Here is a 17,763-nt window from a genome sequence, read left to right on the forward strand (position 1 = left end):
AAAAAGTGGGCAGGGAACTCATTTTCAAGATTGTTTGAATTTGTGTTTTCCTAGGTTGCAATTCTAATTAACGCCAAGTAAATATAATTTTCTTTACTCTCAACTAGGTTGAATTTATTCTTTGTTAGCATAGCAAAAGACTGGAAACCACACAGTGTAGTACTATGGGAGAAAATGAAGTGCAGAACTAATTGCGGACCATAGATTTATAAATTTCTATGGCAGAAGATATGGATAAATGATTCTCCTCCCTTTAATACTTCGTAGTTGTTGAACTTTTTTTTCTTTTTTAGTTGTTGATGTACCTTTTTTTTTTTTTTTTTTTGTCAGCTTGGGAGGCTGAGACAGGAGAATTGCAAATTCAAAGCCAGCCTCAGCAACAACAAGGTGCTAAGCAACTAAGACCCTGTCTCTAAATAAAATACAAAATAGGGCTGGGGATGTGGCTGAGTGCCTGTGAGTTCAATCCCTGGTTACCACCACCCCCACAAAAAAAAATAAAAAATAAATAAAGAGAAGTGAAGTTGCTAGACATGATGGATGATGGCCTTCACTTACATAGCAAATGTGTGATTTTCCTTTCCCACTTCCTCCTTCTAGCATCATCTGCCAAGGTGCACATGTATGCAAGCTTAGGTCAAGTATTAGGGATATTGAATTTAGAATTCTTCCAAAGGAGGAAATTGTATAACATATAACATGATCAGGATGCTAGTGGCTATGAGATTATTAGGACAGGGCTAATTACCATAGCATTTTGGGGTCTAAGAAGGAACATCTGTTTCTGAGATTTTTTTTCTGCAGTACCAGAGAATCACAGCTTTTAATTCTATTATAATAACTTAAAATGGATGATTTGTTTGTTTCATCTGATTGAGGAATGCATTTATATTTGTGAATGCTCTTCATGCATTGATGTGTGTCATTATGAGCAAAGGTTTCTGACCTGCCTTTTTTTGTCTTTTAGGTCATCCTATGCAGATATGCTACATGACAAAGACAGAGTAAGTGTAAAGGGAAATCATTATTTTGATATGGTGTATGAAATCTTGGAATATGAGAATGTTAAAAACTTCTGGAGATGGATGCAGTGATGCATGCCTATAATCCCAGCTGCTTGAGAGGCTGTGGCAAGTGGATCACAAGTTCAACTTGGTGAGACTGGCTCAAAATGTAAAAAGGAGCTGGGAGCATATATAGTTCAGTTGGGGAGTGCCTGCTCAGTACACACAAGGCCCTGGGTTTAGTCCCCAGTACCACAAAAGAAACAAAACTCCCCTAGGAATCATGATGTGATAATAATACTAAGAGGCAGTATTGTGTAATGGTCAGGCAGTTAGTCAGAAGGCTGGATCCTACCCCTGGCTCTGTTTTCTTTCTTTCTTTCTTTCTTTCTTTCTTTTTTTGCACTCTTTAACTTTATTAAGATAAAAGTTGGGGGGCTGGGGATGTGGCTCAAGCGGTAGCATGGCATGCGCGGGGCACTGGGTTCAATCCTCAGCACCACATAAAAATAAAATAAAGATGTTGTGTCCACCAAAAACTAAAAATAAATTTAAAAAAAAGATAAAAGTTGGATATATTTGTGTTGTACTATATGGCGTTTTGATGTATGTGTGTGTGTGTGTGTGTGTGTGTATATATATATATATAATCATATCAAGGTATGTTCATATCAAGATTTTAATATATCTTTACCTACATGCTTCTTTTGGTGGTAAGAATATTTAAAATCTACTCTGTTAGTAGTTTCCAAGTGTACCATTCATTAGTATTAATTGTAGTCACCATGTTGTATAATAGATTTCTAGAACTTACTCATCCTGTATAACTGAAACTTTATACCCTTTAACTATACCATTCTTTGATTCTAAGTTCCAACTTCTTTATATTTGACATATAAGTCAGATCATGAGTATTTGTCTTTCTCTGCCTGGCTTTCAACTTAACGCCCACCCTCAAACCCTGGCCCCATGCCCCCTGTCCATTCATGTTGTCACAGATGATAAGATTTCCTTCTTTTTCAAAGCTGAACGGTGGGATTACATAGTCTGCCCTGCAGAGAGGGTCCTTTTTGCTGTGGCTTCCAGGAGATTTGGCCAAAAGGCATTCCATCCCAACTTTTTTTAAAATTTTTATTTTTTTATTTTGAGACAGAGTCTCACTAAGTCGCTGAGGTTGGCTTTGAATTTGTGATCCTCCTGCCTCAGCCTCCTGAGCCATTGAGATTACAGGCATGTACCACTGCACCTGGGAGGACATAACTTCCTTCTATCTTGATGGCTCAGTTAAGTAGAGACATCTTATTTTACATCTGTATTGGTTTGGCTGAATAGGTACCCTGATCTTTCTGTTGAAAATAACAAAAAATGATGGAACAAAATAGCTGTACGTCTTTTTAAATTGATAAAGTTAATAAGGAATATTAAGAGACCATTAGATTTGGGGATAAGTTTTTATGCAGCAGTAAGTAACTAGTACAAGACTGGTATCCACAGGGCAACACTCTTTGACCATAGTGCAATCAATTCAGAGATCTCAATACAAGAATATAACTTAAAAGATACTAAAAGGAATGTAGTTCAGTACTATAGCACTTGCCTGGTGCCTGTGAGGCCCTTGGTTTGATCTCTAGTAAAGCCAGGGAAAAAAGTCCATGTAGCTAAAGAATGTAGCTAAAGTAGCTGGGCAGAGTGGCACACACCTGTAATCCAACAGCTTAGAAGGCTGAGGCAAGAGGATTGTAAATTCAAAGTTAGCCCTAGCAACTTAGTGAGACCCTATGCAACTTGTCTAAAAAAAATGAAAGTGACTGAAGGATATGTCTCAGTGGTAAAGCACCCCTGAATTTCATGTGTGTGTGTGTGTGTGTGTGTGTGTGTGTGTGTGTATGAGAGATACTTAAGTGTACATACATATGCATATAAATTTATGTATATAACTAAAGAGCTTGATGGGGTGATGCATGCCTGTAATCCCAGCAACTTGAGAGGCTGAAGCAGGAGGGTAGCAAAGAAATAAGAGATACAAGAGGCATATAAAGAGAAAGGAGGGTAGCAAGTACAAGGCCAGTCTCAGCAACTTAGTGAGACTCTAAAGTAACATAGTGAGACCCTGTCTCAGAAATTTAAAAAATTGCTGGGGAATGTGACTCTGTGGTTAAGCACCCCTGGGTTCCCAGAAAAGGCAGAAAGAACACAAAAAGCTTACTGCGGTAATGCTTGCAGGGAGCCCTTGCCTCACCTAGGGCTGAGAAAAAGGAGAAATTTAAGGTTTGCAGAAGCTGGCTGTACAGGCTTGGGGAGCTGATGCTCTCACCTCTGAAAGGGATCACAACTTGAGGGCTGCTGCTTCTCTGAGAGGGTTCTGAGGAGGCTTATTATGGAGGTTCTGGGAGAAATTGGGTCTGAAACCAACTGCTACTCATGAGAGGACCCTGACCAGAGCAGCATCCCTGTAGGAAGGAGCAAGATTCTCCCTGCTCCTACCATCTCGTCACCCTCTTATTTCCCCATTGGCTATATCTAACACCTGGGGGGGGGGGGGGAAGCTCTTGTCCCAGCATCACTAAGCAGAGTATAGAAGAGTGAATGAGGAAGGAATATAATCACTTAATAATGAGCTGGAAGCTGATGCAGTGCTTTTGAAGTCTTAGAAGGCCCACCCAACTCAGCTGGCCACTGTTGTTCCTCCAGGGGCTGCAAAGGTCAGTGGGTCCTGATTAACATTGTTGCTGCAAACCATGATTCTCCAACTCTGCAAAGCACCTTTTTACTTATTTATAATAATTGGTGTGAAGTAACAGCTCTTTTATTTCTCTCATAGAATATAAAATATTACCAGGGTATCTGGGCTGCTGTGAGCAGGGTAAAGAACAGAGGACAGAAAGCCATAGTTCTCGACATTGGTACTGGCACAGGACTCTTGTCAATGATGGCTGTCACAGCAGGTGCTGACTTCTGCTATGCTATTGAGGTGAGCTACACTGTTTTGAGCGTGTGTCCTGTGTCTTAACTAGAAAGTGCCTTAGCCTTTGCACTTTGTCTGTTCATAAACATTTATAGAGGGTGTGTTCCATTCCTTGTGCAGAGCCAGGTTTTTAGCACTTAGAGATGAGTCAAATGTGATTCCATGACCTCATTTTCTGCTCTGAAAACAGTGGCTCTCAGTCTTTGGCTGCACATCAGATTTACTGAGGCACTTCAAAGATACTGATGACACGTACATGTGGTGACATGCATCTGTTGTCCCAGATACTTGGGAGGCTGAGGTGGGAGGATCACTTTAACCCAGGATTTTGAGACCAGCCTGGGCAACATAGTGAGACTCCCTTCTCAAGACAAACCTTTTGCCAGTCCTGCCCCATACCAACAGGTTTTTAAATTTTTTTTTTTTTTTTTAGATATTGATGGACCTTTATTTTATTCATTTATTTATATGCAGTTCTGAGAGTCGAACCCAGTGCCTCATACATGCTAGGCATGTGCTGTACCACTGAGCCACAACCCCAGCCCCCACCCCCACAACAGGTTTTGATTTAATTTTTCTGGGTTGTGGCCTGGTGTTGGGAAATTGGAATATGCAGCAAAGTTAAATGTTCCTATGGAGCAATCTATCATGTTTACCAATCAGCTATTTCTTAGAACATTAAACATAATTTTCTGAAATGTAAATAATGTAGGAAATTTGATAAATACAAGTAGTTTATTAACCCACAATTAACCATTGTTAAAATTTGGGGTGTATAGGGGGGTGTAAATTTAAGTATTTTTCTCTACAAAATTGGATTCAGTTATTGAGATGGAAAAATAAAGATAAAAAATAATAGTGACTTAAAATAGTTTTTTTTTTTTTTTTTTTTTTTTTTTGCTATTTCATGTAAAGTCTGGTAGTTAACAGTCCAGCATGTTCTATCCAGGGTTTTTCCAGCTCCCTGCCCTGTCATCCCTACACTGTGGCCTGTGATACTCATATTATAGAAAGGTGGCTATTTTAGGCTAAGGAAATATTGTTTGGAGAACTATGTTATTCAGTGTCTTGGTAAAGGACATGATAGATCAGGAAGGTAGAGTGCAACCAGTTTGTCTAGGACCTACATGCCACAGTAAAGAGTTTTAAATAAAATTTTGAGTTATTAAAAAAAATTGTTTTTTGGTATCAGGAATTAAACTCAGGGGCTCTTAATCACTAAGCCACATCCCCAGCCTTTTTTTTTTTTTTTTTTAACATTTTATTTAGATCAGGATCTCGCTAAGTGGCTTTGGGCCTTCCTAAGTTGCTGAGACTGGCTTTGATCTCACAGTCCTCCTGCCTCAGCCTCCTGAGCTGCTGGAGTTACAGGTGTGCACCACCATACTTGGCCTGGTAGTGCTGAGAATTGAACCCAGGATCTTGCACATGTTAGGCAAGCACTGTACCATGGAACTACATCCTCAGCCTCTTGAGTTAGGTGTATTTATCCTTAGATAAGGAAAATGGACTTGAGGTCCCCATGAGATCAAGTCCTGAGAGTTATATGTGCATGTGTGAGAAACAATGCACTTGTCATGGAATTTCATAGAAAGGAGTAAAAACCTCTTCTGGGGGCTGGGGTCGTGGCTCAGGGGCTGGGGTTGTGGCTCAGAGGTTGAGTGCTCGTCTAGCATGCGTGAGGCACTGGGTTCGATCCTCAACACCACATAAAAATAAAATAAAGGTATTGTGTCCACCTGTAATTAAAAGCAAATAAATAAATATATTTTTTTTTTAAAAAAAAAAACCTCTTCTGTACTTTAAGGGACTCACAAGGGTATTTGAGCAGATACAAAGAAATCAATTTTTTAGGATGGTTGACTTGATAGCTTTAAAGTAGATTTTATTGTTTTGGGCTTTGTGTATGTGTGTGTGTCGGGGGTGGGGTAGGGGGGTGGGGATTGAACCCAGCACCTTGCACATGCTAAGCAAGCACCCTACCACAAAAGTCCCAAAGTAGATTTTATTATCTTTAATTTGCAAATGAAGAAACTAAGACTAAGAGAGGTTAAGGACTTAAGTCCTGCAATTAATAAGCAGGAAAGCTAGACCTGAAACCAAGGGCTCTGTTCCTAATTATGTAATTCACTTCATAATGGTAGCTTTGATGGGAGGGAGTGTGTGTGCTTGTGTATATGCACAAATTTGTGTGTTGTTTTCCTGGTGCAGGTACGTAGGAGGGCAGAGGTACCATTGACTGGTTAGAGGAACCCAGAGGAATATGCTTAATTGGTGGGAAAGATAATACATTTATGTATCTATTTATTAATTTTTAAAGAATTTTTTTGATATTTATTTTTAATTTCCGGTGGACACAGCATCTTTTTTTTTTTTTTTTTAATTTAATGTGGTGCTGAGGATCAAACCCAGTGCCCTGCGCATGCCAGGTGAGCACGCTACTGCTTGAGCCACATCCCCAGCTCAAGTTAATACATTTATATTGGATGTGTTGAGTCTGAGAGATGCCGGTCCTATGGCAGGAGCTGGTACATTAATAGACTGCCACCACACCCTGCCCCAACGTATATATTCTTTTTTTCTCCCAACATATACATATATTTTTAAAAAATATTTATTTTTTAGTTATAGGTAGATACAATATCTTCATTTGTATGTGGTGCTGAGGATTGAACCCAGTGCCTCACGTATGCTAGGCAAGCGCTCTACCTCTGAGCCACAACCCCAACGCCCCCCCCCCCCCCCCCGCAATGTATATATTCTTTATAAAAGAATATATAATTTCTAGCCAGGTGCAATGGCACACACCTATAATCCCAGGGACTTGGGAAGCTGAGACAGAAGGAATGCAAATTTGAGGCCAGCCTCAGCAATTTAGTGAGATTCTTCCTCAAAATAAAATACAAAAAAGGTCTGGGCCCCAGCACCACACACACACACACACACACACACACACACACACACACTCACACTCACACTCTCACACGTGCACACACACAAAAGGTCTGGGAATAAAGTTCAGTTGTAAAACACCGTGGGTTTAACTCTAGTAAACTCCCTCTCCCCCAAATATAGAATTTCCCCCTTGATTCTAGTAAAAAATATGTGTTCGTGGTTGAAAATGTGGAAAATACAGAAAAGGATTTGGAAAGAATGAAAATCTTGTCATTGTGACGAGAGATTTTGTCATTTGTTGTATTTCCACTCTGTGTATGGCCACATATGACTTAGTATGTTTTATGTACTAAAGTGGTTGGAGCTGTGACTCTAGACTAGGCAGGTTGGAAATTAAGAGTTGGCTGGGGCTGGGGATGTGGCTCAAGCGGTAGAGCACTCGCCTGGCATGCGTGCGGCCTGGGTTCGATCCTCAGCACCACATACCAACAAAGATGTTGTGTCCGCCGATAACTAAAAAATAAATATTAAAAAAAAAAATTCTCTCTCTCTCTCTCCCCTCTCTCACTCTCTCTTTTAAAAAAAAAAAAGTTGGAGAGGTTTATGTTTAGGGAGACTTGCTGAGTTCAGGGAAGACTTCTGGAGAGGGAAGGATTTGTGCTGCCTTGTGGAGATGGGTTTGATTTGGCAGGTGGGGGTCAGGATAGGGAAGCCTTAGGCTGGCCTGTGGACAGTGGGGAGATCTGTGTGGCTAACTAAGCATTGTTCAGGGGAAGAATTGTATGGGAGCTGGGGGATGGCTGTGAAGGTTAGGTGGCCTGCATTTAGATGACTTTGAGTACCGTAAGGAAATGTAGGATGTATTCTGCCAGCAGTGGGCATCTGGGACAGTTCTGAGCATGACTGTAATTTGTCCACACTTAATCTAACATAATAACAGCCTCAGTTTCCTCTGGAAAGTGTGGCACACTTACCAGGTTTTTGAGGCAAAGTCCTTTCATCTGTATAGCATGGCAGTGACACCTATCGCCCTTCCTAAGTAGTGCAGGATCCTCTCTATTCCCGCTTTGCGGGGTATGCAGTGGAAGCTCCTAAATGCATGTTAATCCTGAATCTTATCCTTTTATGTTTACTTGCATGACACATATTTGTAGAATAAAGCATTTAAGGATTTGGAAAGAATGAAATCTTTAAGTTAGAAATCTTAAGACCAGAATATCTTGCTAACCCTGGACGATAGGATGTATTTATTGCTCACTTTTCCTTGGGTTTTGGCTCTGATTTCCAGGTTTTCAAGCCTATGGCTGATGCTGCTGTGAAAATTGTGAAGAAAAATGGCTTCAGTGATAAAATTAAGGTTATCAACAAGCATTCCACTGAGGTGACTGTAGGGCCAGGTGAGATCTACATCGCCTGTGTTGAAAGTTTTATTTGTTCCTGTATGAGAGAGGAAAACATTTTTTCCAACTACCTGGAATAAATCCAGGTCCTCTGTGTAGTGGCTCTGACTTTATGCACTTTGCTTCTTTTGATGTTTATCAGTCTTCTAGTTAAAACAAATCAGCTATGAAAACACCAGAGCTAATCAAGTGTAATAGCAGTCATACAAACAAAAGCTTCTTTTTCCTTTCTTTCCTTCTTTTTTTTTTTTTTTTTTTCAGTACTGGGGATTGAACTCAGGGCCTCACACATGTTCTACCACTGAGCTATATCTCAAGCCCTGAAAACTGCTTTTGCTTTAAGCAAGTTGGAATTCTTATATGGCCAACTCTCTAAAGTTTGGTCAGACAGAAGTGAAACTAAGATAGCAGGAAGAAGCTTATATAGTTCTGATATCGTGTCTCAGCATGTAGCATGTGACATTTTCCTGTATGGCACATGCTCTTGAGGTATCCAGCGTATTTTTAATAGTCTAGGAATTTGATTCGGACTTCTAAAATTTCACATGCCACGTTTAGAAAGCACAATTGAAACATTTGCACACACAAATAAAAATTTTCTGTGGTATGTTATAGGTATCACTAATTTTTTTGAAAATGCAATATTTTAGGAGTGAAGCATCTATCTAAAGTCAGTATGTTTCTTCATTTAAAAGAATAGTGGGCCAGGTGCAATGGCATATGCCTGTAATCCCAGCAACTTGACGGGTTGAGGCAGGAGGATTTTAAGTTCAAAGCCAGCCTCAGCAACTTAATGAGGCCCTAAGCAACTTAGTGAGACCCTGTCTCTCTTTTTTTTTTTTTTTAATTTTTTTTTTTTTTTTTAGTTATTGGCGGACACAACACCTTTGTTTGTATGTGGTGCTGAGGATCGAACCCGGGCCGCACGCATGCCAGGCGAGCGCGCTACCGCTTGAGCCACATCCCCAGCCCGAGACCCTGTCTCAAAATGTAAAATAAAGGGCTGGGGATGTGGCTCAAGCGGTAGCGCCTGGCATGTGTGCGGCCTGGTTTTGATCCTCAGCACCACATACCAGCAAAGATGTTGTGTCCGCCGAAAACTAAAATAAATAAATAAATAAATATTTTTAAAAATTAAAAAAAAATGTAAAATAAAAAGGGATGGGGATATGACTCAGTGGTTAAATGCCCCTAGGTTCCACCCCTGGTACCCCCCCCCCCCCAAAAAAAAAAAGGGGCTGAGGATGTAGTTCAGTGGTAGAGCACTTGCCTAGCATGCAAAAGACTTTGGGTTTAGTTGCCAGCACTGCAGAAATAAAAGTAACAATAATAATAATGATGATAACTGAAACTATTGTTCTTATATGAAGAATCTGAAATATATAAAAGAACAATTTTGTCTTTTATTTTAAAACATAACAAACATACAAATAAGTGTGGAAATCATCTGTTTTTTAAAAAAGGGAAAAGAACACACAAAATTTATTATAAGCCTAAGGCATGGGAGTATTAGACTCCCATTATCCAAATTTTAATTAACATTATCAGGGTATAATTCACATAAAAGAATGAACTTATTTTAAGAGTATTGTTTAGTGAGTTTTGTCAAATAGAAACACATTTGTAACCATCACCACAATCAAGATAATAGGATATTGACACCATGCCCAAAAGATTCCTCATGACCCTATCCTTAGTTCCCAAATAGCCTTGGCTCTATGATACCCATTGATGCACTTTCTTTAGGATAGGTCTATCCTTTCTAGAATTTCAAGGAAATGGAATTTTAGCAGTGTTGTCAGTGTGTATTCTTTTGTTTCTGCTTTTTTAGTTTATCATTGTAGTTTTAACATTGTTTTATTTCTGCCGTCTCTTTCTTTTGTAAGAAAAAAATTTAATTGATTCATTTTTATTCTGTCTCTGGGTCACATTTTTTCCTTCTTCATATGTTTAGTAATTTTTTTTTTTTTTTTTTTTTTTTTTTTTTTTGGTACTGGGGTTTGAGCCCAGAGGTACTTTACCACTGAGACAGTGTACATCACCGTGCCTAGCTATTGTCTTCTTTAAAAATGTTGGCATGAGTTGGGTCACTTGACTCTACCCAGTAGATGCCTGGAACACTCACCTCACACCCATCATTTGGGCCAACTAAAAATGTTTCAGACATTTATAAATGTCCCAGTATCTAAGGCAGGGCAAAAGTTCTACCTGTCAAGAACCACTGCTGGGCTGTGGATGTGGCTCAAGCGGTAGCGCGCTTGCCTGGCATGCGTGCGGCCCGGGTTCAATCCTCAGCACCACATACAAACAAAATGTTATGTCCACTGAAAACTAAAAAATAAATATTAAAATTCTCTCTCTCTCTCTCTCTCTCTCTCTCTCAAAAAAAAAAAAAAATTAAAAAAAAAAAAAAGAACCACTGCTCTAAGACTACTTTGACCAGACTTTTATGGTATGAGTAGGGCCTCTGCAAGGATTCTGTAGTCTGGGGTGATCAAAACTTGAGTGTTCCTAGTCCTCTGAGGGTTATGGAAATTGTTCAGCTTTGCCTGGCTTTGCAGAATCTTACCCTGTGTTTAAGATTCAAGGAGAACCCTGTGGTTCACAAGCCCTTTTTCTGTGTAACTTTTTCTCTGGCTCCCTCCCCTGGTCAGTTCTAGCTGCCTCTACTTTCTTGAACTCTAGTTTATGTATGTGTAGCTCAGCAGGACTGCTGTGCTCTGCTTTACTTCTTGGCCCTTGGACTAATATCTGGAAAGTGCCAAAAGCCAGGCAGTAGGAACATTCACTGATTTGTTTCTCTCTTGGGGAACAAATTGTGTTGCTTCTTTTTCACTGTCTAAAACACTTGCCCAGTTTTTTGGTTGATGATGGTGGACAAATAAGTCTGATTCCTCATACTCCATAGTGTCCCAAAGTGGGAGGTCTTTCACTTTTGAAAATTTGTCTTGACAGCATGGAGACTAGCCTATAAAGGAGGCCTTGCATGGAATGCTGTTCCTGTGACTCTGCTCCATGCCCTTGTCCAGGCTTTGTTCACACATACTCTGGATTAGGCCAGGTCCCTTGTGTGCTTTCTTCATACTTTTCCTTTGGGCACTTATTACTGCAATAGCTAAATAATTAAGTAGTTGTCCACTTAATTTCTGTATCCCTTCACAGCTGCATATTTGGTCATGGTCCAGGTAGATCTTACTAATAATTCCATTCCCTATCTGCACATGGCCTGGCACATTAAGGGATTCAGAGATAATTTGTTTAGTGAGTAGATTGTTAACCTTGCTTGGTATGTAACTTCTTGTAAATGGACTTTTTTTTTTGGTACCATGGGATTTGTTTTTAACCCCATCTCAACAAGTTGCTTCATCTTTGACAAGTTTGTTATCTTCCTGTTTCCCTTCTCTAATCATTGCAGGATAGGTGTTTCTCCCATTCATTCCTTTCAAAATCTCTCTTCCTGGGTCACAGGGACATTTCCTAGTCTTGGTTCTTTTTTGTTATGTTCTTTCTGTTTTCAAATGTGTGTTCTCCAAGGTTCTGTTTATGCCCTTTTTACAAATGGCATATAAGTTTGTGGTTTGTTCCCCAGAGATGGATTACGTAGCAATCATGGGTAGTAGCAGTTGCTTACCCATTCATTCTGTTCACTTGGCAAAGATTTAGGAAGTGACTGGAGTAACTGCCCCACTTTACGCCTCTCTGTACCTCCCCCTCACACTAAATACTAGGTTCTCAAGAAATATTTATTAAAATTCACCAGGTCATAAAGTTTTGTATTTATTTTAATGAACAAATTGGGATGATACATCATTTTAAGTTTTATAATTGGCTTAAAAATTATTTTGGAAGGGCTTGGTGATTGGCTGTGGAATGACACAGTTTTTTTGTGTGTGTGTGTGTGTGTGTGGGTGTGGATTGAACCTAGGGCCTTGTGCATGCAAGGCAAGCACTCTACCCACTGAGCTATATCCCCAGCCTGACAGAGAGGAATAAAGAATTCAGCTAGTGTTCACTAGTTGACTATTAGTGGATGCTGTGTTGTCCTGGGCACCAGGATACAGTAGTGAATGGGTAAGGCAGGGTTCCTGCTCTTTGGGAGCTGGTAAATTATGCCATTTTTTGGGCAATGTGATTGGGCAGAAACACATCAAGGAGGAGCAGATATGTGGCAGTAGGGTGGGGTCAAATTGGGATAGTGTATTCCAGTTGGATTTTGGCATCACAGAAAGATGCGCAAGGCCACTTGAGTGAATGGTCTTTGTGCCTGGAAAAATAAGTTTTTTCTTTACCTCTTTTACTAAATACTGCCATTAAGCACACAAGTGTACTTCAGAGGAAGGGGATGATTTTTTTATCTTTGATGTGCTAACCAATACCATGTGAGTCAGAGCTCATTCTCTTTGTTTTATGAATGAGGCAACTGATGGTCAGAATCGAGGATTCAGGACTAGAAAGCAAGATCCAGTCCAGGCCTGCAGGACTTCAGGCATAAGCTTTCTCTACTACAACCTGCTGAACCATTTTATGTTTCTCTTTTCTAGCATCATCTGTGTGACTTGTCCTCTGTGTAGGGAAGATGAGTGGGCTTTGTCAAATTGTAATTCATGAGTCATTTTAAGTGTTTACAGTTATTTCTCCATGATCAATGGCCCCTTCTAAAGTTTATTTTGTCTCTTGGCTCATTAAAATTTATAATTTTGTAGAAGTAGCATTTCATTATAGAGGTTTAGAAAACAAGAGTTAACAACAACAAAAAACACCCTGTTCTAAAACAGCAGTTATTTAGGAGATTGTTGGGTGGCAAGAAACCAACTTAATTAAGAGGATTTAATGGAAGGAATCTGGGGATTCTAAATCATGAATTACAATTTTGATGGTTGTAGTCAGACTCCCAGTGAATAAGTCATCAGACAACCTCTCTTGCTTTGGGTTTCTTGCCCTTTTTCAACAGCCTAGAAGCATTTGAAGTACTTGTATTCAGTTTTTTCTTTCCAAATAATTTTGCTAGTAAGATAGAAAAAATTCCACATAGTTGACTGATTTATTTTCAGTTTGGACAATTTGGAACTTTCCCCACCCCGCTTTTTTCCCGTCTTTTTGTTTGTGGTTTGAGGGATCAAAATCAGGGTCTCAAATATATTGGGCAAGTGCTCTACCTCTTCAGCTATAGCTCCAGCCTTCTCTAATTGTATTTTTATCAGATTTTTTGGGTTTTTATTTATATTATTATTATTATTTTCAAGACTCTCTTAAACATACAGAAAAGTTGAAAGAACAATGCAGAAAGCACCCATTTTCCTTGAACCTGGATTTGTGAGGTTGCCATTTTTCCATATATATATATATATATATATATATATATATATATATATATATATATATATTTGTGTGTGTACTGAACCATTGGGTTCTCTGACACCATTCCCTTTTGTTTTTCAGATGGTGACATGCCATGCCGAGCCAATATCCTGGTCACAGAGCTGTTTGACACAGAACTGATTGGAGAGGGAGCACTGCCCTCCTATGAGCATGCACATAGGCATCTTGTACAGGTAGTGGGGTCAGGGCCTCCCTTGGGAGTGTTGTTTTGATTTCAGCCACTGTGCACACAGTGCTCACTACTGCATCTTGTTTAACACAGTTCTTAGTAGCTCTTCATACACCCTGAGGCACCTGTTAATTCTTGGGAGGCGTAGTAGTGCTGAAGCAGAGAGACCCTGTGCAGCTGGGCCAGTGTTGCACACCTATAATCCCAGTGACTTGGGAGATTGAAGCAGGAGGGTCATAAGTTTGAGGCCCCACTGGGCAATTTAGGGAGATCTTGTCTCAAAGTAAAAATTAAAAAGGGTTGGGGCCAGGGATGTGACTCAAAGGTAGAGCATTTGCCTGACCTGCATGAGTCCCTGAGTTCAATTTCCAGCACTGCTAAATAAATAAAGACAAATTTAAAAAGGGAGAATTGGGGGTCCCAGCATAGTGCTAGAGTGCCCCTGGGTTCAATCCCCAGTACTGGAAGGAAAAAAAAAGAGAGAGAGAGAGATTCTATGTAATTACAAATGAGTATCCTCTTCACTGCCTGATCCCTAGTGCCTGATGTGTAGATGGATGGTTGAAGTAGGAGAATAGCTAGAGAGAAGGCTAGAGCTACATCCAGCAGGTCAGGTCAGTTGAGGGTGGATGGTTGTCCATTAGACTTTGAAGTAAGGAGGTTCTGGTCCTGGTGCCTGGGGAAGAGTGTGCTGAAAGGATGCTTTTGAGTCCTGGGCTAGAATCACTGCTTGGCAGTAAGACTTAAATTCTGTCTTCCAAGTAAGTCATAGGAGTTCATCAACATGGTGACAATTAAGGTTTATTTTTGAAGTATTTAATAGTACCAGATAGCTAGGAACTTAACTGATTTAAATCATTTTAGGTGTAATTTATATTCTTTTTGAAATGTAGTTTTTTTTTCTTTTCCTGAGGGCATAAGACTAAAAACAATGCACTATCCTGATAGTGGGAAGGTATTAGATATTACTGAATTAGCCTAATGAACAATAGTGATCAAAATTACTGTGGGTCAGATGCCTGATTTATTGTTGTTCTTTTGTTTTGTATTTACATAAACTTAGGAAAATTGTGAAGCTGTGCCCCACAGAGCAACTGTGTATGCGCAGCTGGTAGAGTCCAGAAGGATGTGGTCCTGGAACAAGCTGTTTCCTGTCCGTGTTCAGACCAGTCTTGGAGAGCAGGTCATCATTCCTCCCTCAGAACTGGAGAGATGCCCTGGTGCACCTTCTGTCTATGACATACAGCTGAACCAGGTGTCACCTACTGACTTCACTGTCCTCAGCGATGTGCTGCCTATGTTCAGGTACCAAGGAGCCTCCCTGAGTGAACAGGGCTTTGAGACAGCTGATGAAATTTGGGTCTTTGGAAGTTATTTTTGCTTGGGAAGAAAACCTAGCTGCAACCAAGTATCGTTTTTGATGAGTTCACCCTAGAAGCTTAACAATGCAGTGTTGAGATTAAATTATGTTTCAATTCCTAAATATCCTTTTACAGTGTGGACTTCAGCAAACAAGTCAGTAGTTCAGCAGCCTTCTATAGCAGGCAGTTTGAACCTCTGGCATCTGGCCAAGCTCAAGTGGTTCTCTCCTGGTGGGACATTGAAATGGACCCTGAAGGGAAGATCAAGTGCACAATGGCCCCCTTTTGGGCTCATTCAGACCCAAAGGGGCTCCAGGTAAGAGGCACTAGCTGAACACATTTGCATGTAACTCAGGAAACTTGTATACTTTTGTTCATGGGAAAGTAACCCATTGAGCCTTAGATGGTAAGAATTTAGAGACAGAAGGAATGGTCAGCGTTAAGAGTTTTTTCTTAAAAAAAAAAAAAAAGCACAGGGAAAAAATAGAAAAGAAGCACAGGGGACTGAGGATGGAGTTCTGGTAAAGTGGGTGCCTAGCTTGACTTGTGGCCCTGGATTCTAGCCCTAGTGCTTCAAAAAATAAATGAATAAAAAATTAAAGCACAGACTAGCTGTGGTAAGATAGACGTCTTGGGATGAGTTCATGATCATCACCAATAGTCATGGTTTGCAACACAGAAGTCTTAGTTAGCTTTGCTGCTGTCCTTCATCCTGGCAAAACTATTTTCTTGGGATACTTCCCCTCGACCCCAAATAATTCCAGGAGGCAAGGGCTCAGATAAATGTAATAGAGAACCGCAGACTCACTTTCTGCGGCTTTAAACTCCCATCTTCTATAGCTCAATGGAAAGTGGGTGAAGAATATGAACTACAAAAAGGAGACAGATTACGCATCAACATGTGATAAGTTGTTTCCCCTCACTCATAGTAAGGAACTACAGCTTTAAACAGCAATGAAAATAAAAACTAAATAAAGTACTGTGAGATACCATGTTTACCTATTAGTGGATAAATTTGGTAGCACACTTGATGATGAAGCTTAGGGAAAAAGCAGGAAAGTGAACCATCAGAACACCCATTGAGCACAGTGTGGCTCGGTCCTGGTGAAAAGTGATGCCACTTGTAGATATTTGGGCTCTGGTAGATTTGCATATTTGCAGAAAAATGTACATGCAGAATGCTCACCAAAGCCCTAACTTAGTAGAAAAAGAACAACATAAAGACTGCCTGTAAGAACTCCTTGGGTCACTATCCTATATCCTTTCAGTGAATGAGGTAGCTCTCTAGGCACTGATGTGGAACAATCTCCAGGATGTTTTTTTTAAATCAAACAATAGTCTTTATTTTTTCAAGTGCTTTAAGTAATTCCATTTAAAGCTTAAAAGAAGAGGTCTCAGGGAATTCTTGACTGCACTAATCTCATCCGTATTTTTTATTTTGTTTTTTAAATTTATTCTGATTTGTTATACATGATGGCAGAATGCAGTTCATTTCATATTACACATATAGAGCACAATTTTTCAAGTCACTAAAATTATACACAAAGTATTTTCACACCATTCGTGTCTTCATACATGTATTTAGGGTAATGATATCTAACTCATTCCACCATCATTCCTATCCTCTACCTTCTCCTTTCCCCTCCCTCCCCTTTGCCCTATCTTCAGATCCTCCATTCCTCCCATGCCCCCTCTACCCCATTGCCATTATGAGTCAGCATCCAGGATGTATTTTTGAGTGAAACAAAAATTAAAATGTTGAGCCAGGCATGTTGGTGCATATCTGTAATCCCAGCAATTTAGGAGGATTCCAAGTTCAAGGCCAGCCTGGGCAACTTAGTGAGACCCTTTCTCAAAATAAAAATTTTTAAAAAGGGCTAGGCAGTAGCTCAGTGGTAGAGTGCCCCTGAGTTTAATCCCTAGTACTGCAAAAAAAAAAAAAAAGTAGAATGGTGTATGGTATGCCAGCATTGGATAAGAGTGTACATGTGGTGAACATAAGGATATCTTTGGAAGAATTCACAGAAATTGGTAACAGTTGTTGTTCCTGAGTGGTGGCTCCTGGAGGTTAGGTGAGGAAAAGAAACATTTTTTTATCATATATCCTTGTATCATTTGAATTGTCTCATGTGCATGAAATGTCTACCCTGCCCACACACTCAACAGAAAGTAAACAGTGAAAGGTGTTTTAGGGCCAAGATATAAAACCTTCTCTCTACCTTTGAGCATCTCAGGCACCATCTTTTTGGTGTTACTACTGACTTTTTTTTTTTTTTTTAAGGGGGAGAGAGAGAGAATTTTAATATTTATTTTTTAGTTTTTGGCGGACACAACATCTTTGTATGTGGTGCTGAGGATCGAACCTGGGCCGCACGCATGCCAGGCGAGCGTGCTACCACTTGAGCCACATCCCCAGCCTCTACTACTGACTTTTGTTCCAACTTTCCTCAGTAGCCTTAGTCCTCTGTTGGCTAAGTGCCCACGCATACACACATCTGTGTAGGGTGGGGGGGCACTGGTCAGAATTCAATCTTAGAATGTTAAAACTTTATTTGCATATCCTTAGATTGTTATTGTGTATTTTCTCTTT

At 40.0% G+C, this 17,763-nt stretch overlaps 1 protein-coding gene across 6 annotated transcripts in view; it reads left to right on the forward strand.

The window, feature by feature from the left end:
• The window catches only part of PRMT7 (protein arginine methyltransferase 7), a 35,025-nt gene that overhangs the window by 4,104 nt on the left and 13,158 nt on the right, over nucleotides 1-17,763 (forward strand). For all 6 annotated transcript variants that reach the window (XM_081273538.1, XM_081273540.1, XM_081273541.1 and 3 more), the window contains 6 exons: nucleotides 968-1,004; nucleotides 3,826-3,975; nucleotides 8,153-8,261; nucleotides 13,704-13,816; nucleotides 14,876-15,117; nucleotides 15,309-15,489. In XM_081273538.1, the coding sequence (XP_081129664.1) occupies nucleotides 968-1,004; nucleotides 3,826-3,975; nucleotides 8,153-8,261; nucleotides 13,704-13,816; nucleotides 14,876-15,117; nucleotides 15,309-15,489 (832 nt within the window). The remainder of the gene's footprint in view (nucleotides 1-967; nucleotides 1,005-3,825; nucleotides 3,976-8,152; nucleotides 8,262-13,703; nucleotides 13,817-14,875; nucleotides 15,118-15,308; nucleotides 15,490-17,763) is intronic.

Source organism: Spermophilus citellus (genome assembly GCF_964194105.1).
Source record: "Spermophilus citellus genome assembly, chromosome: 18".
In the NCBI taxonomy this organism is placed as follows: domain Eukaryota; kingdom Metazoa; phylum Chordata; class Mammalia; order Rodentia; family Sciuridae; genus Spermophilus; species Spermophilus citellus.